This window comes from Budorcas taxicolor, chromosome 19 (genome assembly GCF_023091745.1).
Source record: "Budorcas taxicolor isolate Tak-1 chromosome 19, Takin1.1, whole genome shotgun sequence".
NCBI lineage: Eukaryota > Metazoa > Chordata > Mammalia > Artiodactyla > Bovidae > Budorcas > Budorcas taxicolor.
This window is the reverse complement of record NC_068928.1, coordinates 47,815,154-47,835,854: the sequence shown is the minus strand read 5'-3', so window position 1 is coordinate 47,835,854 and position 20,701 is coordinate 47,815,154. Positions and strand designations below refer to the sequence as shown.

At 50.3% G+C, this 20,701-nt stretch overlaps 1 protein-coding gene and 1 non-coding gene across 3 annotated transcripts; one reads left to right on the top strand and one right to left on the bottom strand.

Annotated features, from left to right (window-relative positions):
• Nucleotides 1-1,144: 1,144 nt before the first annotated feature.
• Nucleotides 1,145-20,568, top strand: LOC128065007 (intercellular adhesion molecule 2-like). 2 transcript variants are annotated; one of them, XM_052658068.1, is made up of 7 exons: nt 1,145-1,244; nt 3,558-3,617; nt 8,346-8,450; nt 9,920-10,177; nt 11,426-11,746; nt 12,407-12,529; nt 20,426-20,568. In XM_052658068.1, the coding sequence occupies exons 3-7, from the start codon at nt 8,390-8,392 to the stop codon at nt 20,458-20,460; spliced, it is 798 nt and encodes a 265-aa protein (XP_052514028.1). In that variant the 5' UTR covers nt 1,145-1,244; nt 3,558-3,617; nt 8,346-8,389; the 3' UTR covers nt 20,461-20,568. The 2 variants fall into 2 exon arrangements, with proteins under 2 accessions (XP_052514028.1, XP_052514029.1); XM_052658069.1 differs by lacking the exon at nt 12,407-12,529.
• Nucleotides 3,581-3,653, bottom strand: TRNAV-UAC (transfer RNA valine (anticodon UAC)). The gene has a single exon. It is a non-coding gene; the product is annotated as a tRNA-Val (tRNA).
• Nucleotides 20,569-20,701: the final 133 nt, after the last annotated feature.

The window sequence follows — 20,701 nt, the reverse complement described above, 5'->3', positions numbered from 1 at the left end:
AATGGAAGGGGACACAGCGTCAGACTCTCCCTGCCCCTGGTCCTGTGTGGGCGGTGCTCAGTAGCTCCAGTCATGCCCGACTCTTTGCAACCCCATGGACTGGAGCCCGCCCGGCTTATCTGTCCAGGGATTCTCGAGGCAAGAGTATGGAACGGGTTGCCATTCCCTTCTTTGGGGGATCTTCCTGCCCAGTGATCGAACCCCAGCCTCCTGCATCTCCTGCTTTGGCAGGTGGACTCTCTACCACTCGGCCACCAGGAAAGCCCTGTCTTGGTCCCAGACGCATACTCATTTGTGTCTTTCCTAAGCCAGGACTTTCAGTGGCAGGCGCTGAGGGGCAGGCCTGTGAGAGCCAAACCTCTGCTTGTGGGTGAGCCCAGCTGGCTGTCTAGCACCAGCTCTGAAACTCTGCCTCTTGGTACAAACTACTCTGCCAGAGGAGGGTGTTTTTAATTGTTAGGTGAAGTGGCAGCTGTGAAAAGATCTCAAAACACAATTGTTCTTAGTTGTAAGTAGAAGTGTTTGGTGGTTGGGCATGTCATATACAGGGAAGACCCTGCTCCCTGATGTTGACAAGCCTCCTGCAGGGGTTCAGTGGGCAGCTCATCCTGGATCTGTCTCTTTCATCCAAGGCCCCCAGGAGCACAGAAACCACACATCAAAAAAAAAAAACAAAGTGCAGAGGGAATTCCCTGCTGGTCCAGTCATGAGTAGCAGTTTCACTGCTGTGACCCGAGCTTAATTCCTGGTTGAGGAACTAAGATCCCCAACCAGGGGATATTCAGCTTGTGTGGCCTCAACTGTCTTGGTCCCTTGAATGCATGCGTGCATGCTCAGTCATGTCTGACTATTTGGGACCCCATGCACTATACCCCGCCAGACTCCTCTGCCCTTGGGATTTCCCAGGCAAGAACACTGGAGTGGGGTGTCATTTCATTCTACAGGGGATCTTCCTGACTCAGGAATTGGCTCCCACATTGGCAGGCAGATTCTTATACAATGAGCCACCTGGGAAGCCCCGGTATTTATTTACCAGGGTTTAAAACAAGAGGTAATAAACAGAAAGCGATGTTAGTATGAGGTCAGAGCTGAGACAGGAAGCACATGACTTCTGAGAAGGGAAATCAGTCAAAAACCAGGCAACACTCGTTGAACCAGCAGCAGCCCCGGGAACAACGGCTGCTGGAAGCTGGACCCCGGCCACCCTCTTTCCCCATCACGGCAGCTCCCGTTTGCTGATACAGGTAAGGTGATGCTCCCTGCTCCCCTCTTGGCAGAGTGGAAAGGGCTTGGGATAGATTGTCAATCAACACTTGAGTTCTTGTTCTTTCTCTCCCTGTCTCCCCATAAGCCCAGGGGCTGGAGTTGCTTCAAAATTTCCTCCAGCTCCTTGGTCGTTGCATGAGGCGCTCACTTCAGACATCTCTCTGAGTCCAACAGCCTATTGCTCGGTGGTTATTTCCTGTTTTTGTCCTTTCTCTTTCTCTCCTGCTCTGTCAACCACACCACCCTCTTAGAAGCCTGGGGCTGCCTTCCCACCATGGCCCACCTGTGTCCAGGTCATCTGGACTGAGCTCAGAGCTGATGCTTAGGGGACAAATATAGTCCCCAGCCTCTCGGGGTCACACCCAAGGTTCCTGATGAATCCCATTCAGTGAAATCCTACCTGGTTAGGAGGGACTTTCCTGTCCTGTGGCTCATACTTCCAAGGAGCCTCTTCTTTCTAGATATGTAGGCGTTTCTCTTTTCCCTTTGTATTCTTTTTGTAAAATGTAATATGTGACACATACTGAACACTTATATGTAACATGCATGTGCACTGCACAGTGAGATAACCTAACGATCAGCCCGGAACCCAGCACTCAAGGATGAACTACCACCAAACCTTCCATCTACCTACCGTGCCACTCACCTCCACCCAGACATAAATAGCCTCCCTCCCAAAGTCTGTTGTTATTGTTCTCTTGATTCTTTCCTTACTTTAGTGCTTTATCACATCCATTTATTTTCACTTTATGAAATAGTTGTAGAACCTATTCTGTGTGCCAACTACTGTTTTGAATACTTTTTAATATTGTCATTTAAATAGTTTAATCCACACACCATTCCCATAAGGCATGTGCTATGGTTAATCCCATTTTACAGAAGAGAAAACTGAGGCACACAGAGATTAAAGTGACTTGCTCAGGGTCATACAGATGAAGAACGGGACAGGTCTTCTGCTTCTTAGTGCAAGAGTTTCTGTAGGGCATATATCTAAGGGTGGGATTGTGGGTTATAGGATATAACACTATTCAGCATTCGAAGATAATGCCTCATTATTTCTCAGAGAACCAAAATACACCCTCACCAGCAATAGACGAGTTCCTATTGACCCACGGCCTCTCCAACAGTTGGTCGTGTGGACTTTCTTAACTTCTGCCAATCCAGTAGACATAAAGTGGTTCCTCATTGTGGTTTTAACTTCCCCGGCTCTTACTGAGTAAAAGCATCTTTTCATTAGTTGAGAGGTTTTGTTTTCCTTGAAATGTTCCTGATGTCTTTAATATACTCACAATTATCAGTTGTTTATTCTAGCAGTGGTGATCTTGAGGTCTTGCTTAGGAAATCGTTCCTAGCCCTAAGGACGTAAACATACTCTCCTGTATTTTCTTATGGATTTCCCTGGTGGCTCAGTGGTAAAGAATCTGCCTGCAACACAGGAGCCACTGCAGGAGGGGAGGCCTGGGTCAGGAAGATCTCCTGAAGTAGGAAATGGCAACCCGCTCCAGCACTCTTGCCTGGGAATTCCCCTGGACAGTGGAGCCTGGCAGTCTGCAGTCCACGGGCTCGCAGAGTTGGACACGACTGAGTGACTAAGTATATATTTTCTTACAAAAGTTTTTAAAGTGTTCTTTTACATGTAGATCTTTAAATTAGATAGAATTGATTTCTTCATTCCAGGTGAGGAATGTAGGGATAATCCCTCCCAATGAAGGGAGCAATGTAGGGATATATTTCCCATCTTTTTTCTCCATATAGTTAACCAGTTGATCAAGCATCATTCATTTATATATACTTCTTCCACCCGGTGATCTACAGTGCCATTTTTGTCAGGTGTGTGAGTTTCACGCAAGACTATTTCTGGGCCCTTTTTACTGTTCCACAGGTTAATTTGTCTACATCGACACTGAAATTATATATTATAGTAAGTCTTCATATCTAGTAGGGCAAATCCCCTCATTTTATTCTTCTTTAGGGGTGTCTTGGTCCTTTTGTTCTTTCCATAATAAGGTTTAGAGTCATCTTTTGTTTTCCATGAAATCCCTTATTTGGATCCATTGAAATTGCATTAAATCTATAGGAAGAGAATTGTCCTCATTATAGTATTGAATCCCTTACTCATGAACATGGGCGGGTTCTACATTTATTTAAATTGTGTTTAATGTCTTTCAATTGTGTTTTATAACTTTCTGACCATAGGTCTTATATTCTGCTATTTTTTGTTTCTGTATATGTTACTTCTATCTTTTGGCTACTATACATAGTGTGCTTTTTAAACTACTCTTTTTTCCTAGATACTCCTGGCAGCGCGCAGAACTTCCCTGACCAGGGATCAAACCTGTGGCCCCTGCAGTGTAAGTGCAGAGTCTTAACCACTAGGCCACCAGGGAAGTCCTAAATTACATTTTTATGTTACTGTTATATACAAAAGCAATTTCTTTTTGAATATTGATCTTACAGCTAGCTATCTTGCTAAAATCTCTGATTATTTTGAATCATTTGTCTGATCATTCATTTGAATGTTCTATCTAGGCAACCATGTCATATGAAAACACTGATGATTTTGCTCTTTTCCCATCCCTAGGCCTGTAATTTCTTTTTCTTGTCTTACTATATTGTCTAGGACCTCTGGTAAAATGTTAACATAGAAGCAAAGACGGTGGGCATCTTGTTTGATTCCAGATTTTAAAGGAAATGCCCCTAAGGTTTACTCATTAAAAAAATAATACAGATGTTAAAGAAATAATAGTACATATGCAAACTTTTTCTAAGTTTCCTTTGTCATGTTAAGGATATTTCCTTCTCGTCTGCTAAGAGGTTTTATCATGAAAGCATATTGAATGTCATCATTTTTTTTTCTGGATCTGTTAAGATGATCATGTTTTTCTTCTTAAATCTGTAACATAAGGTTTTAGTTTGGACTCCTTTAAAGTAGAGCCTGCAACAGGACTTCAGTTCGGGTAGATTATTTCAGGTGGATTACTTAATTATCGAGGCCAGGAAGGAGGGAGTGAAGGAATACGACTGGAACAGGGGAGAGAAAGTCACCAGAAGATGCAGAGCTGATGCTGCAGGTGTGAGCAAAGGGGGCTCAAGCCTTCCAGAATCCCTGATAGGTCTACAGGATGCTGGCTAGAACTGCCTCCCCAAAACAAAGAGGCTGGAACACGTTTCTCCTAGCTCTTGGCCTCTCCTTGGTTGAGGGTTTCATGTTAGGGAACTTGACAGTCCTAGGCTTCTAAGAAACACTACAGGTATCTAAGTGACTCCTAAAGCATTGAAGAAGACCCTGAGGCAAAAAAGCAAAACAAAAGCATGGTATAAACTTGAGGTGGGGTCATGAGATGAGTCTCAGGTTGCAGGAAATTATGTGCTGTAAATACAGATGATTTCAGAGGAGCTCAGAAGTATTGAGACATAAAGCACCGCAGTTCACTGTTCCCAACAATAACACATGACACTGGCAGCTTTCTCTTCCTTCGTGAGACCAACTTTTCATAGCTAAGCCTAACTTGGATATGATGTCTAATAGTTTTAATACACGCCTAGATTTGGTTTGTTTGTATTTTTATTTTGCCTTTTTATTCATCAGTGACACTGGCTTCTAATTTTTCTATTTCATCCTATTCTTGTCTCATTTTGGTATTAAGGTTACACTGGCCTCCTAGAAAGAGAGAGTGTTCCTGCTATTCTCATTCTCAGAAAGAGTTTTTGTAAGATTAAAATTATCCCCACTTAAACTTCTGTAATGCTATCTAGACTTGATATTTTCTTTGTGGGGAGAGTTCAAATTATGGATGTAATTTCTATAATAGTTGTAGAACAATTCAGGCTTTTTATTTCTTCTTCAATCAAGTGAGGTACTTTTTGCATGTCTGCAAAGAGTTGGACACGACGGAGCGACTGCACTGAACCACTTTTTCTAAGACTTGGTCTACTTGGTGTCATATTTCTTGGCATAAATTATTTATGTTTTTAATTTTTAAGCTTATTGAAGATTTACAATGTTGTGTAAATTAATTCAATTATAGTCAAATACACCTAACACAAAATACCCCACTTAACTGTTTTTAAATGTACATTTGGTTGTGTTATATTCACATTTTTTCATGATGGATCTCAAAACTTTTTTATCTTAGAAAACTGAAAGTCTGTATGCATTATACAAACAACACACCATTTCCCCCTGCTCCCAGGCCGTGGCAACCACTGCTCTGCTTTCAGTTTCTATGAATCTGTAGTCTTCTTCTTTTGTGAATTGCAAGATACATTACTTTAAATTTTTAGACTGGCTTATGATATACAGTATTATGTCACCTTCAGGTGTGCTACACAGTGGTTTGGTATTTGCATACATTATGCAATTATCACCACAATAATTCTAGTATCCACCTGTCTCCATACAAAGTTATTCCAATATTACTGACCATATTCCTGATGCTGTATTACATCCCTATGGCTTACTCTGTTTTTGGTGCTTTGCACCTCTTAATCCCATTCATCTATTTTGGACCCTGCTCAGCCCCTTTGCCTCCAGCAACCACCCATTTGTTCTCTATAAGTAGGAGCCTGGTTTTGTTTGTTTTGTTTTTCAGATCCTGCACATATGTGAGATCATCTGGTATTTGTCTTTCTCTGTCTGAGTCATTGCACTTGGCATAATACCCTCTAGGTCTGTCCGTGCTGTCAAAACTGGCAAGAATTCATTCTTTATGGCTGAATAATATTCCATTGTGTAGCTATACCAAACACATCTTTATTCACGCATCTATGGATGAACATTCAGGTGGCTTTCTCATGTTGGCTATTGGAAATGATGCCACAGTGGACATTGGTGCACATATATGTCATCGAATTAGTGCTGTTGTTTTTTTCAGGAGAATACCCAGAAGTGAAATTGCTGGATCATAACGTCAGTTCTATTTTTAACTTTTGAGGCACCTCTACACATTTCTCCACAGCATTTGCACCAATTTACAATCCCACCAAGAGAACACGAGGTCTCCCTTTTCTCCACACCCTTGCCAGTGTTTTTATTTGTTGTCTTTGATGATAACCATTCTGACAGTGGTGGGGTGATGTCTCATTGTGGTTTTGATGTGCCTTTCCCTCATGATGAATGATGTTGAGCATCTTTTCACATTTGCTTCATTATTCATAATAGAGAGATGTTGTATTAAAATTTCTTGCTATGATGATGGTTTTATCTCTTTGTTGTTCCTTCAAGCTAAGTGCTTACAAGTTTACAACAATTATAATTTCTGTATGAACTGACCATTTAATCTAGGTACTCATTGTAGCCCTAATAAATTTTTTTTGTCTTAAATTCCTTTTTCTTTGATATGAATAGACCTTTCCCCATTTTTCTTTTGGTTAGCTTTTGCCTGGTATATCTTTTTTCATTCCACCATTCCACATGCTTATTCATTAGATGTGTCTCATAAACAATGTAGAACTGGGTTTTGTGTTTGAAATATTCTAAAGGGTAATGCGAAAAACTTCCCTGGAGGTCCAGTGGCTCTCAATGCATGGGGTCTGGTTCCATCCCTGATCAGGGAACTAGATCCCACATGCCAGAACTAAGACTTGGTGCAGCCAAGTAAATACATATTTTTAAAATGTAATTTGAGATAAAAATTTAGAAATGACCGAGTAAATTACTTCCTCTAAACCTGCTAAAAACTGAGTTTAAAAACCTGCAGTTTCTTTAGTTTTGGCCATGACACGCGCATATGGAATGTTAGTTCCCCAGAGCAGGGATCAAACACTTGGAAGCAGAGTCTGAACGACTGGACCCGCAGGGAAGTCATACAAGCCTGCATTGTCAACAACAATTCGTAGCTGACAAGCACCCTGACCCAGGAGGCAGCCTTCAAAGGTGCTGTGTTTAAGCTATTTCTCTCGTTGCTGATCAGCCTCTAAGTCGTGCCGACTTTTCCAGCCCCATGGACTATAACACACCAGCTCCTCTGCCCTCCACTATCTCCATTTTTTTTAGTAGACTTCTTTTGAGAAGAGCAGTTTTAGGCTTAGAGAAAAACTTAGGGCAAGAGGAGACTTGCCACATACCTCCTGTCCCCACACATGCACAGCCTCTCCTGTTACCAACATCCCCCACTAGAGTGGTCCATTTCTTATGACTGATGAACCTGCACTGACACGTCGTTATCACCCAAAGACCACCGTCGACATTACGGTTCAGTCTTGGTGTGTATATTCTGTGGGTTTGGGCAAGTATGTACTGACACGTATGCTCCATTGTCGTAGCAAACAGAGCAGGTTCTCCGTCCTAAAGTCCTCTCTGCTCTTTCAGTCCGTGTCTCCCTCCCTTCAATCCCTGGCAACCACCAATTCTCCAACCAAATGCTCCTCATTCCTAAATTCTCACCGCAGTTCCATCACCTAATATCGTTGTGATTTAGGCAAGTTATTAACTCACCTGATCCCTGAACTTCCTCATATGCACAATCAACATTGGTAGATTTGGTGTGATGATGAGACAATGTATTAAAACCTAACTTAGTCCCTAAGAGAATAGGCATCAATGAAATGCTAATTTCCCTTTCCGTCCTCCTTGAATTAGTAACATGAAATCACACTTAGCTAAGAAAAGAGACAAGAAAGTGCCTGGGGACCCTGTGCATCACCAGAAATCTAAAAGGGGAGGGGGCCAGAGGAAGGAGGAGGATGTCCAGCTATCGCCTCCCAAACCCTCTTTCCAACTTGGAAAGTCCCTCCCTTGTAAAACCAATAAAGTGTCCTGCGGGAGTCGGGGCTCCCCAGATTTGGGGCCCTGTGTGCACACATCACACACACGAGCCCCGGGTGCCCGCCCCACCCCACACAGGACCGTGCCAGGAGGACTAGGTAAGTCCCCCTTATCAGCTGACTCCTGGCTTCCTCTGCACAACTTCTTGCAGACCTGTTGCCCTGGGAGCTGGCCTTCCACATGGCCTGCCCAAGACCACTCAGATAATGAGAGGAAATACGGTCATCAGCTCACAGAAGGCTGGGGGTTCCGGACTGCAGCTGCAAGTCCTCCCCCGCCGCCTGCCTGACCAGAGCCCTTCACCTCTCTGCAGGCAGTCTTCAGCTGTTCCCTGTGAGCCTGCAGACGCCACCCGAGATGTCCCCTTTAGGTGGCTGGGGAATGCTCGCAGCCTTTCTTGCCCTGCTCTGCTGCCGAGGTGAGCCTGGGGGTCCAGACTGGGTGTGTGCCAGCCAGAGGTTAGGGTGCCTGTTGCCCTGGTGTCGTGTGGAGAAGGGGGTCCCGGTCCCGAAGTCACTGAGGCTTTGAGCACAGCGGCTGCCCGCCACGGGTGTGGGATGCTATGCAAGCCTGGTGTCCCCAGGACCCCATGACTCCGGGGCAGCAGATGGGGGACCTGGCCTTCACACTTTGGGTTGAACAGGCCCCATAGCTTCAGGGTGTGTGGATGTGGCAGGTCGTGGAGACTGATGGGAGACCAAGGAGGCTGGGGCTCAAGGGAAAGTGAGGGCACGTCCCAGCCGGTCTTCAGAGGTGGCCCAGTGGACAGCAGAGGTCAGTGGAGGGCATCGTCTTCTGCTGACCATCAAAGTGCAAACAAAGCCCCTTCTGGGTGGTCCAGGGGACGGTGAAGGAGAATGCCTCCAGGTGTGAGCACTCTGTTTTGGAAAACCTGTCAGGTGCCTTCCTGACAACCATGCAGGAAAGGGATTACTAGCCCATTTGACAGATGGAGAAACTGAGGCTCAGAAAAGGAAAGCATTTTGCCCAAGGCCACAGAGCTGGCAAACTTGGGATTCAAAGGCAGCTCTCTGTCTCTCCCTAGAGAACCTTTCTCTTTCCCCAGCTGAGGGCTAGGTGGGGGCGGGTGGGTGTGGTGGGAACACAGGGCACAGCCCTGGCCCAGCTGGCCAAGATCAGTTCAGATTCCTGGCCTTCTTCCTTCTTCATGGGCTCCAGCCATCCTGGTGTCTTCGCCAGGGTCTTGGCGCTGGGGGTTTTCTGCCCTCTGCAGACACCTGGCAGCCAAGCTCCCCCCATTTCCTTCCTCTTTCCTCAAATGTCACTATTTCCGTCAAACCTGTTCTGAGCACAGTATTTAACCTGGCAGCCCTACCCACTCCCTGTTTCCGTGCTTGGGCACTTCCCACCAATTGGCAGCCTGGCTAGTTCGCTTGCTGGTTACTCAGTGTCCTTCGCGGCAGTGCGAGCTCCACAAGGGCGAGCTTTGAACTTCTTCCGTCTCTGAGAGCTCCCCAGAGCCTAGAACCGTGCCTGCCACGCAGCCGGTGTTCTACAGGGATTTGCAGAAGAGAGGGAAGGAGTGAGGAGGAGCCGAACTCACGGACACGGGGCCTGAGAGGACACGCTCCACCTCCAGTTCAGGGAGGCTTTAGCAGAGGAGGGGTCATTTGGGCTGGAGGCGAGTTCAAATAGAATCTCCATGGGGATAGAAGATGTGCATGAGGAAGACTCACCTGGAGGGGACAAGCTGGAAGAGCAGTCAGGGGCAGGGAGACAGCTAGGTGCATCCCCCTTGGTCTAGACCAGAGGCAGTAATGTCTGAACGGAGGGAGGAGCAGAAGGGACCCGTTGATGAGACTGCGCATCGTGGGCAGCCCCGCCGGGCAGGGCAGCGGGAGAATCTTGTGTTTTCTGTCCTTCCAGAGTCTGGTGTGAAGGCGTTCGAGGGGCCAGAGCATCTGATGGTGGGGTCTGGAGAGTCTCAGTTCATTAATTGTACTGCCAGTTGCACGGACCCCAAGAACATTGTTCTGGAGACACACCTAAGCAAGACTCTCCTGGAGAGCCAGGCTCAGTGGAAGCTATTCAAGGTCTACAACATCTCCGAAGATGAGAAGCTCCTGTGCAGTTTCACCTGCGGCGGCAAGCAGGAGACGAAAGTTTTCAACATCACCTTGTTCTGTGAGTGTCGCCCACGGGCCCTGCTCCCCGAGGCCGGCGCCTGGGTCTGCAAACCCACACAGAGCTGCTCTGTCACTGCTCCTGGGCACTGCCTACGGCACCCTCCTGGGCTCCTGGATCCAGGTCACAGGCTCAGAATCTATTCACACCCACCCCTGGCCTCCTCGAACCCTGCCAGCAACTGGGATTTTGAGATTTGCTCAGAGGCAGACAATCCAAGCAAGCTTTAGACAAATGTAAAAGTCATTTCCACAGTGCCCTCCCAGCTGGGGAGCACCCCCATCACCAGAACACCCTGCATCCCATGACAAGCAACAGGGACCCCATCAAGAGGGCTGGTACAACCACCACTAACCCATTCACCTCCTGGAGAGACAGTCATGGTCTTATCTCCCCCTGAGGGCCCTTTGCAATGCGTGACCATCACACACACACACACCTGCCCACTGGCCACAGAGACCATGGAGAGACCAGGGTTCTCCCAGAAGCTCAGCACCCAGGGTATCACTCAGAACTGTCATCAGTGGGTCAAATGAGTATAAAGATGTCTGAAATCTACCATATTATCCTGGGGTAATGGGGGCTAGGTATTCTAGTTCAAATATGAACCCAGACAGATGTCCTGGTGGTCCAGTGGCTGAGACTCAGCACTCCCAATGCAGGGGACCCGGGTTTGATCCCTGGTCAGGGAACTAGATCCCACATAGCACAACTAGGACGTGGCACAACCAAAGAAATCAATCTTTTTTTTTTTTAAAGGAAACTCAGGGAACCATGGAGTTTAATAGCTAAGGGATACAGATAGTTTTAAACCTGATCCTGAAAACCAAGGCAGGTCTGACTCTGGCCCCCGCCCCTGAAGACCCTCACATTTCAAGGCCCATTTCCAGTGAGCACTCCCTGCTAAGTCTCTCTCAACAAAACTATCCAACTGTTGAATTTTTGAAATTTCCATTGAATTTATGGAGAGGAGAGAGACACAGCCAACACTTTTATCTTTCTAGTTGACTGAACTGATTCTGAAAATTTTCTTTGTAGACACCAGGGCACCTCCTTTCTTGTCCATTGCACAAGTCATCAGGTCCCTGAAACTACCTCCCAGACATCATTCACCCTGAACTTCTTCCTCCTGCCCACCCCAGCCCACTTCCTGAGAACACCGTGGTCACAGAGGATGGTCTGGGCTGGGTGGGGCCTGCCAGAGCAGCATCCCCATCCTGAGCAGACCTCCCTCCCGCTTTCCTGCAGACCCTCCAAAGCAAGTGCTCCTGACGCTGTGGCCCACCTCAGTGGCCGTAGGGACACTGTTCACCATCGAGTGCAGGGTCCCCGCTGTGGCGCCCCTCGAAGGCCTCACTGTCACCCTGCTCCGTGGTACTGAGATCTTGTACAATCAGACCTTTGTGGGGACAGCACCTTCCCCCCAAGATGCCTTGGTCAGCCATAACACCACAGCTCACAGGGAAGATGGCCACCATAACTTCTCGTGTGAGGCCCAGATGGACCTGCGCTCTCGCGGCGGTGGCCTCGTCCACAGAGTCTCAGATCCCCAGAGGCTTGAAGTCAAAGGTAAGGGGGAGCCCACAGATCAGGTCGGGGGACATTCACTTTCAGCCCTCAGGGGAAGAAAACGCCTTTGCCCCACTCTCTGCCAGCCTAGAGGAGGCACTCGGGAAAACGACACTTGGTCCCTGGGGTTCCCTGGAGCTCCTGGCGAGTTCCTGGCTTGGACCCTGACTAGTCGCTTGGTCATGAGTGAGCTGGGTGACCTTAACCAAGTCAAGCTCGTCTCTCTGGCCTTGAGCCCTCTCTGCAATGATAAATTTGACCTGACTGACCCTGAAGGTCCCCAGGAGTCCCGCTTCTGTGACCCTAGGTGGTCAAGATCCTCTTCGTCTTCAGAGAGTTTGGCCAAAGCTCCCTCATCTCTGCCCAGGGAGGGGCTTGGCCGGACCTCGCCACAGAGCAGACCATGAGGTCTGGCAGTGCATGGCAAGGGCATCATCTGAGTCCATCTGCACTCATGGTCTCACAGAGGCCGGCTGGTGGCCCGGACCCCAGTCCTCCTTCCCTCCAGTGATAACACCATTTGCCACTCATCCCTGCAATGCAGAGTGACAGCAGGCTGCCCAGGGGTGGGTGGCTGGGTGACGGGTAGACAGCTGCCCCCGATGAGCCTGGCTCCTGGGACCAGAGGACTTCTGTGACCTCTAGCCCTTCCCTCCCCAGAGCCCGAGCCCAACACCCAGATGGTGATCATCATCGCGGTCGTGATAGTGCTGCTGCTTGTGTTTGTGACATTCGTCTTCCTGTGCTTTGTCTTCAGCCAGAAGTGGCACCGGGGGCGGACAGGTTATTACCCTGTGCATGACCGTTGGAGGAGGCTGATAGGGAGCCACCGGGCACAGCCCCCGTGAGCGGCGCAGCCGCTGACATGGCGGCCACTGGACTCAGTGTGGCTCCTTAGGCTGCGGTCCAGGCCTGGGGAGGGACCATGTGAAGCAGCCTCAATACAAACACCTGGGCTTAACCCCGTGCCTTCATGTCTCCTTCTGGGAATGGCCAGGAAGGGAGCCACCAGGCCTGGCTGAACTTCTGTCTCCAAATGTCTCCTCAGCCTCCCTCCATCCTCTCCCTCAGAGGCCTTCCTGAGCCCCAGCAAACCCAGACCCTGGTGTGCCCCCAGGCCAACCTGCCCGGGCACCGGGCACCCAGCCTGAAGGGACCCTGAGTGACTCCTTCCTCCTGAGGGAGGGTGGGGAGACCCGCCCTGGCCCAGAGGGGCAGAGAGACACTCTGTTCCCACGTGGCCCTCCAGGAAGGACATGGCTCTGACTGCTCTCTTCTGCCAACAGAGCCAGCATCCAGGGGTGAGTGTGGGGGCCCCCATGGCTTGGCTCTGGGAACCTCCCTGCCAGGCCTCCCCCGCCACTCAGGGCCTTCCGAGAGCCGTGGAAACGAAAGCCATCCTCGCCTCCTACCTCCAGTTCTGTTACTGGGCCAAATGGGGACCCCGCAGCCCTGGTCATCCAGAGAGAGGGGAAGGGGAGGAGGTCGAGGGAGGGCTCCGTCTCCCAGGCCTCTGCCAGCCGGGCAGCGATCAGTGGGACAGGGTTGGCCTTTCATGTGGCTTCTGGGGCCTGGATGGGGTTCTAAGAGGCTCTCACCATGGATCAGATATCGGTTGGTTCAAGGTCTCCGTGTGTTGGAGATGGGACTTTTACCCCAAGGACAGGGCCTGGCTGGGGATGGGGATGGTAAAAAGGGTTGCCAGGTGTAGAAAGTGGTGGTTAGGCATGAGATGGACACGGGGGCTCCAGGGCGGCTGTTTCCAACTCTTCAATGAAGCTGGCCTGGCCCCAGGGCCTCTGTCTGTCCTTATCATGGGCTCTCGGCATCGTAATAGTCTGGGGGGAGAAGCATCCTCACCATGACTGCCCCCTGCCTCAGTGGGCCCCAAGGAAGAGTTAAGGGGACAGACCCGCTTAGTGATGACAATACGATATGCCCCCCACCTCGGGGCACATGGCCCTCCCCACCTTTGGATCTGCCCCTTGGCCTAGGGACCACCTGGTCCTTACCTGAAGCTGCAGGTACATCTGCACCCACAGTTCCTGTGGCACTGGGCGGTGGGGGTGGGGGCACCGCTCTCCTTAGATGGGGAAGGGAAAAGAAACCCCCCATCAGAGTTCTCAGAGTGGCCTCTGCAACTTGACCCACAAGTCTCTCCACCCCACCCACAGACCCTGGCCAGTTCTTCCACCCCCGGAACAAAGCCTTGGCAGCACCCTGACCCCCAGCCTCACTTACACCCGCCTTTTTCCAGGCGCAGGAGGGTGGTGCTGAATCTCAGCTGAATCCTGCACGCGGGGCTGGTGTAGGGGAGCGGAAAGGAGAGGGCCTGGCCAGGGGAGCAGGGGGCCCAGGGCAGGCATGCTGCAGGGCAGGTAGTGGTGGTGGAAAACCAGAGGCCCCTCCTCCTGGGGTTCCTTCTCCTCCTGCTGTTGAACCTCCAAGAAGACCTGGGGATTGTGCAAGATGGGAAGGGAGACAGTACAGCATCAGATTCGCCCTGCCCCTGGTCCTCCATTCCTCTGAATTATTTCTTCAGATACACAGCTCAAAAGGGCTACTGTTTTTTGAGCATTTAAGACAAGCAAGCAAGCACTTTGGAGATATTTATTCCTTATTCTGCAGGTGGGAAAACTGAGGCTCACAGGTTAAGCAGCTTTTCTAAGGTTACCCAGCTCCTAAGGGGCCAAGCAGGGACTGGAGGGATCCAAATATGGCTCCAGAGCTGGGCCCAGGAGTCCCACTGGCCTCACCCTGTTACCGATCCAGAGTCACTGGACTCTTTCATGGACAAGGGATAGGTTACCCACTCCAGTATTCTTGGGCTTCCCTGGTGGCTCAGCTGGTAAAGAATCCTCCTGCAATGTGGGAGACTTGGATTCCATCCCTGGGTTGGGAAGATCCCCTGGAGAAGGGAACGGCTACCCACTCCAATATTCTGGCCTGGAGAATTCCATGGACTATATAGTCCATGGGGTCACAAAGAGTCGGATACAACTCTTTAATCAATAGATTTTAATAAGAAGCCAGCCAAGGAATTCAAGCTGATAATTCACTGGGCCTCAAGCCGCACCAGAGAGTGAGAATGAGAGTCGTCGGGTGCCCAAACTCCCTCCCCAAGAAGAGAGGGTTGGTTCCTTAAATGTGGAGAGAGTGAGGGCTGATGGTGGGTTGGGCTGGAGGGGTGGCTTAAGTGGTCCGCCCACTCTCTTGGTGGTGCTGTGTGCAGGGATCATGCGCAGTACCCTTGTTTTGCTCCCTGAAGCTCAGAAACGGCAGTTGATTTGTGACCTTTCTGTAGCTTATTGTTCATAAGTGCCCCAGCTGCGCATGCGTTCAGTTATTTTTAGTTTCTTTGTTTTCCATTGATGGTTAGTCTAGGTGCAAGCACTTCTGTAAAGAGTTCCGGGTCCCAGCCCATCTCAAGCCCCAGTCTCTGATCCACTTATGCCCCTGTTGAGGTGGGGTGCTCATCCCAGGGCCACCCCACCTCCAGGGCCGGCAGGGGAGGGGTGAAGGGATGAGATGGCAGCAGCTCCTCAGGGTCTCCCTCTGCCTCTGACCAGCCCCTCCTTGAACCTCCTCTCTGCTCCCTCCAAGCTGACTGGCCTCCTCCCTCCACCCAGCTATCACTCCTCCAGACCTCTCAGGGTGCCTAGCATCTGCTAAATAAGGCTCCGCCTTAGAGCTCCCCCCATGTACCCCCCCAACACACACCCTCACGTGCAAGTACACAAGGTTTCCTCCATCCTGTCTCTGACTTCGTCGCTGTTCACCTAGATGGTGGACTGTACAGCCCTCACCTCCTTCAAGCATCAGAATCCTACCTGGCTTTTTTTTTTTTCTTTTTGGCCCCATCAAGAGGCTTCTGGGATCTTAGACCCCTGACCAGGGATTGAACCCCAGGCTCTCCAGCTGTGGAAGCTCGTAGTCCTCACATTGGACCACCAGGGAATTCCTCTACCTGGCTTTTAAGGGCTGGTTCTAAGGCCACGCGCTCTTCTGAGGAACCCCAACCAGGTGGCCCTCACAGTGTGTACCAGTCACAGCCAAAACTGCCTTGTATTCATAGTCATCCATTTCTTCAGTCACTTGTTCAACAAAAGCAATTGAGCCCCTAGTAATTTATCAGGTACCCTATAGTGCCAGGGTACAGTGGAGCCTCTGTCCCTGGGAGTCCAGCGGGCGATGCACTGCAGGGGGATCTTTGACACAAGACCTGAGTGGTCTGGATTTTGGGACCCCCTACCTCTACTCCATGGAGGATGGCATGGCCATCTGGCACGTAATAGATGCCAAACAGAGAAGCCACATAGATGTGGGCTGACTTTTGGCTCCTCTGTCGCCTGATTTTCTTTTTTTTTTTCTCAAGATAGAGGGAACCCCAAATGTTTGCCCACCTCTGTACCTGCAGGTGGGCAGCTCTGGTAGTTCACCCCCACCCCCAGGCAACGCACCTGTGAGTTAGTCCCGGAAAGCCCCTGGTTGAGCACAGCTGCCACCTGGCCACTCAGAAAAAGCTGGTTCATCTGAACGTTCTGTAGCATCATCAGCTCCAGCAGATCTAGGGGACCGGAGTTCAGCAGGCCCCCACCAGCCCTTCCCCTGCCCTTGCTGGTGACGCCAGGGTCATTTCCCCAGCGTCCTGCCCCGGGAGTGGATGGGTGGGGGCGAGGGGGGGGGCGCCCAGAGAATGTGCCGGGCAGAGCAGGGTACAAAATGGGGTACTCCCGGAGTCTCACCTTCCTTCACGCGGCCTGGCTGCGGGGATGGAGGTGGGATGGTCCACGGGAGGGGCTGCAGAATGGTCACCCAGGGCTGGGGGGAGGAGGGGATCAGTCAGGCAGGCGGGGAAGGGATGGGGAGCCCCTAAACCTGCAGGAGCTTCTGCCCTCTGCGCCCCCACGGCCTCCCAGTTCTCTGTCAAGTCTCTTTCCGGCTGGGATCTCTCTCCTCACCACCCCTTCCAGGGTTTCGAACCTCCAGGAATATTTCCCCAACTCAGCCCCTGACCCTCGCCTGCCCACAGGGTCGTCCAGATAAAGGAAGGCTCCGCTCCCTGACTCAGGCTTCACCATTGGGGCTGCAGTCTGTGCTGCGGGATGACTCCAGCTCCCTCCAATCCCTGAGGCCATGGCCAGCTGCGGGGATCACGGTTACCTTGACGACACTGGAGGACGCCAAAGTCTCCTCCCACGCATGCGCAGGTCTCCAGGTCCCGCCTGCGCTCTGGTGCCCGGGGCTTTCGCCCTAAGTCCCCGCCTCCTGCTCGGCTCTCTCCAACTCTACGGAGGAGAGGTTCCTGGGGATTCCCACAGCTCCGGAGGCCGGACTCTCTCCCAGATGTCCATACCCAAATCCCTGCGCTGGGGCTCTCTGGACATCGCGTCTCATCCTCCGCTGTATCTCACACCCTTGGGCATCCCCCAGCACCAGGCCTGGGGAGCCGGGGCGGGGTCGGAGGGTGGTATTTGTTGAATGAATAAATGAGTGATTGGGGAGGCCCACCCCACCCCGCACACTTGGTTTTCAGGGCCGGCGCCCAATCGACTAGGATGATGAGTTAGGAGTAGAGAATTATACAGCCCTAGGCTTGGGGGTGAGGGGCAGGTGAGCAAGGAGGGCAGGGGTTTGCTTCACATCTCTTGCTCTGAGGCTCGATGGTAGAGAATCCGCCTGCAGTGCAGGAGACGGAGGAGACAGGGGTTTGATCCCTGGGTTGGGAAGATGCCCTGGAGAAGGGCATGGCAACCCACTCCAGTATTCTTGCCTGGACAATCCCATGGACAGAGGAACCTGGCGGGCTGCCATCCGTGGGGGTTGCAAAGAGTCAAACATGACTGAGCACAGACACATACTCTGAATCAGAGGGCCGGCCTGCAGGCCAAAAGAGGCTTCTGGAGCAGACATGGAAGGAAACACCGATCAAGTTCACAGAGAAGGCTGGTCCCTGTTTGCTCCCTGGTCCCTGGTCAAGGTGAGCCATTTCTCCAAAGTGGAGAGTGGGGAGTTTAACATCAGTGCCCCCATTATTGTCCCTTATCTTTTAAAAATTACCAAAGCATGCATTCTTTCGACAGGAAGTTATCAAGGTCTTCTTTGCTTACCAACAGGTGACGGGAGAGATCTAGTTCGGCAGCTGTGACCATCCTAAGATAGGCCCTGAGCAGCAGTCGAAGAAAATCCAGACAGGAAGCTGGGATTAGCACCCTGGAGTTGCCCTTCCCCCACCCTCCACTTCAGTTCTGTTCTCCTTCCCAGCAGTCCTGGTGTCTAGAACCAGAAAGGCCATTCACACCTCCTCGTCAGTAAACCTTCGTCCCTGTCTCTGGGAGACGGGGTACTGTGGGCAGTGTGTTAGCTGTCCCCAGGGGTCTTCTGGCTTCAACAGCCATGACCAAGCTGAGATGGGGCACTGTGGTCTCAGGCCCACCCTTATTCCAGGTAGAAAGAGAGAACCAAGCCTTGTGCCCAGGAGGTGCCTGTGTGTGCTCTTTCTGAGCACTCTAGGCACAGCGGTGTATCCATGCTGGTTCCAGCATTGTTGGGAAGTGAAAAACGAGGGCACAGTGTAACCTATGCAAAGCCTTCTGTGAGGAAGGATCATGAGAAAGAGATGACTCTGTCGCTGAAGGATGGAGTTTTGAAGGAAGTGGAGACCCTTAGAATGGGGCCAATGGATGGGACAGGGCAGCCCAGGCTGGGGACACAGCCAGAGCAAACGGACAGGACCTGGAAAGATCCAGTGGCTCAAAATGCCTGGCAGGGTGAGGGGAGCTGGGCAGAGGGACGTTCCAGGCAGACCCAGGCCAGACTCCATGGCCAAGTTATAGAAGTGAGGCTTTGCCATATGGGTAATGGGAAATTCTTGGTGGGTTTTGCAGGAGAGAAATAAGCGGATGATGTGTACATAGCTATGTTTTAGGAAGATTTATCTTGTTTGTCGTATCTTTGTTTACGTCAACCAGAATTTGAAAGAATAGATGTCTGATGGGATGTGTCTTCCCAGTGGAATAGTTGTTCCACCATTGAAAATTTTGGTACAAAATATATCTAATTGACGTGGAACAATGTCCAACAGAGTCGAGCAAGGCAATCAGAAAGCGGCATAAGATCTTATTTTCTTTTTTAATTATATGTATAAATGTGCATGTGTGTGTAGAGAGAGAATGAAAGAGAAGAAAAGAGGCTGAGAGAGCGAGAGAGAGGGGGGCCCACCCCTGCCAGGCTCCCCGCGTCTTCCCCACTTCACAGTGCCTCCTGGGATCACCCTCCAAATGAACTCCTTGCTCCCAAGTCCTTGTTTCAGGCTCTGCTTTGGGGGGAATTCAAGCACCAGTCTCACCCCTTTTCCATGTCTTCTGCCCAGGCTGCTGCTAGCTCTGGGGGAAATCTGTTCTTGTAGCTCTCTGATGAATTTGTGTCCCATGATGAGAAATACCAAAGTAGACACTGAAGAACATTTGTCTGGGGATATAAAGTTCCGTGGATTAAACTGAGGCAAAGCTGGAGGCAGGGAGGCCAGGAAGGAAGCCTCCTTCCTTCCCTGTAAAGGAAGCCCAGGGCGGGTTGGAGGGGGCTGTGGAAAAGAGGCAGGAAGAGTGATCATTTTGATACCTCACATGTAAGATTGTATGTTAACCTTATGTGAGACTGCTTGTATTTTGGAAGACAGGGCTGAGTCAAACAATCTGGTTCTGATATCCAATTAGAGTTCATTGTCAAAGGAAACAGAAGCCCCTGCTCTTTGAATAATGGGAAAGCCGCACACTTCTTTGGCAGCGCTGTGATGTGCAACAATGGAGTTGACTTCCTGACTCTTCACCCTGCCTACTATTATTTTGTCTGGGGTGTTGAACATTCCACATAGTCCCTTTCCTTTTCTTCTCAATGGGGACTCTTATTTACACGTTCAGTTTTGTGTGTGTGTGTGTGTGTGTGTGTGTGTGTGTGTGTTTTATGTCCCAAGACAACATATACCAAAAGTCCTCCCCATTGTCTTGGTAAATCTGTTCCTGGCAATAAGCTAGACATGGAAAAAAGATTCCTACTCAAATGTGTCCATTGCAGTGTTATTTTTAAGAGCTGAAAGTTGAACGTTGGGAGAAGGCAATGGCACCCCACTCCAGTACTCTTGCCTGGAAAATCCCATGGACAGAGGGGCCTGGTAGGCTGCAGTCCATGGGGTCGCTAGAGTCGGGCACGACTGAGTGACATCACTTTTGCTTTTCACTTTCATGCATTGGAGAAGGAAATGGCAACCCACAGTCGGACACGACTGAAGCGACTTAGCAGCAGCAGCAGCAGCAGCAGCAGCAGTAATAGGGAAGTGGTTATGTAAATGGAGGCAATTCACTCCAAGGAAGAGTGTGCAGCCATTAAAAACCATGGGATGGGAAAACGTGGCTCCCTCCTCTCTTCCTCAGATGGAAATGGAGAGACAAGGGTCCTTTTAAGAATTCAAGCGGAGGGGCTTCCCTGGTGGTCCAGGGAAGTTAGGAATCCACTTGCCAGTGCAGGGGACGTGGGCTCAATCCCTGTTCGGGGAACTAAGATCCGACGCAGCACCGAGCAACTGAGCCCGTGGGCCCTAACTACAGAGGCACACAGCCAAAGAGTTAATTTATAATAATTTAAGAAAAGAATCTAACTGGAAATGTCCATATTTCTTTTCAGTACAGATGAGGAGGCGCCACGCGGAGAGAGACTGACCTAGTGGCAGGCTCTTTTGGGAGGGCCCAGTTCCTAAAGAGGCACAAGTTGGAAGGAATTAGAATATGACGGTTGAAGGAGAGGTGTTAAATACCAGTTTGCAGAATTACAAGACTAATGGATTTGTGGAGAGAAGTCTTGCAATTGTAACAGTAAAGAAATTCCATTTTTCCTCTTAGAGGCTCCAACTCTGCTATTTCTACAAATTGTGGTTATCCTTGTGAGATGTGTGTGTGTGCG

What these genes read in the sequence shown, in the direction of transcription:
- LOC128065007 (XM_052658068.1), top strand. Translation starts at nt 8,390, where the DNA reads ATGTCCCCTTTAGGTGGCTGGGGAATGCTCGCAGCCTTTCTTGCCCTG. An exon ending in TGCCCTGCTCTGCTGCCGAG is followed by an intron (nt 8,451 to 9,919) that starts GTGAGCCTGGGG and finishes CTGTCCTTCCAG; the next exon opens with AGTCTGGTGTGAAGGCGTTC. An exon ending in CCAGAGGCTTGAAGTCAAAG is followed by an intron (nt 11,747 to 12,406) that starts GTAAGGGGGAGC and finishes TTCCCTCCCCAG; the next exon opens with AGCCCGAGCCCAACACCCAG.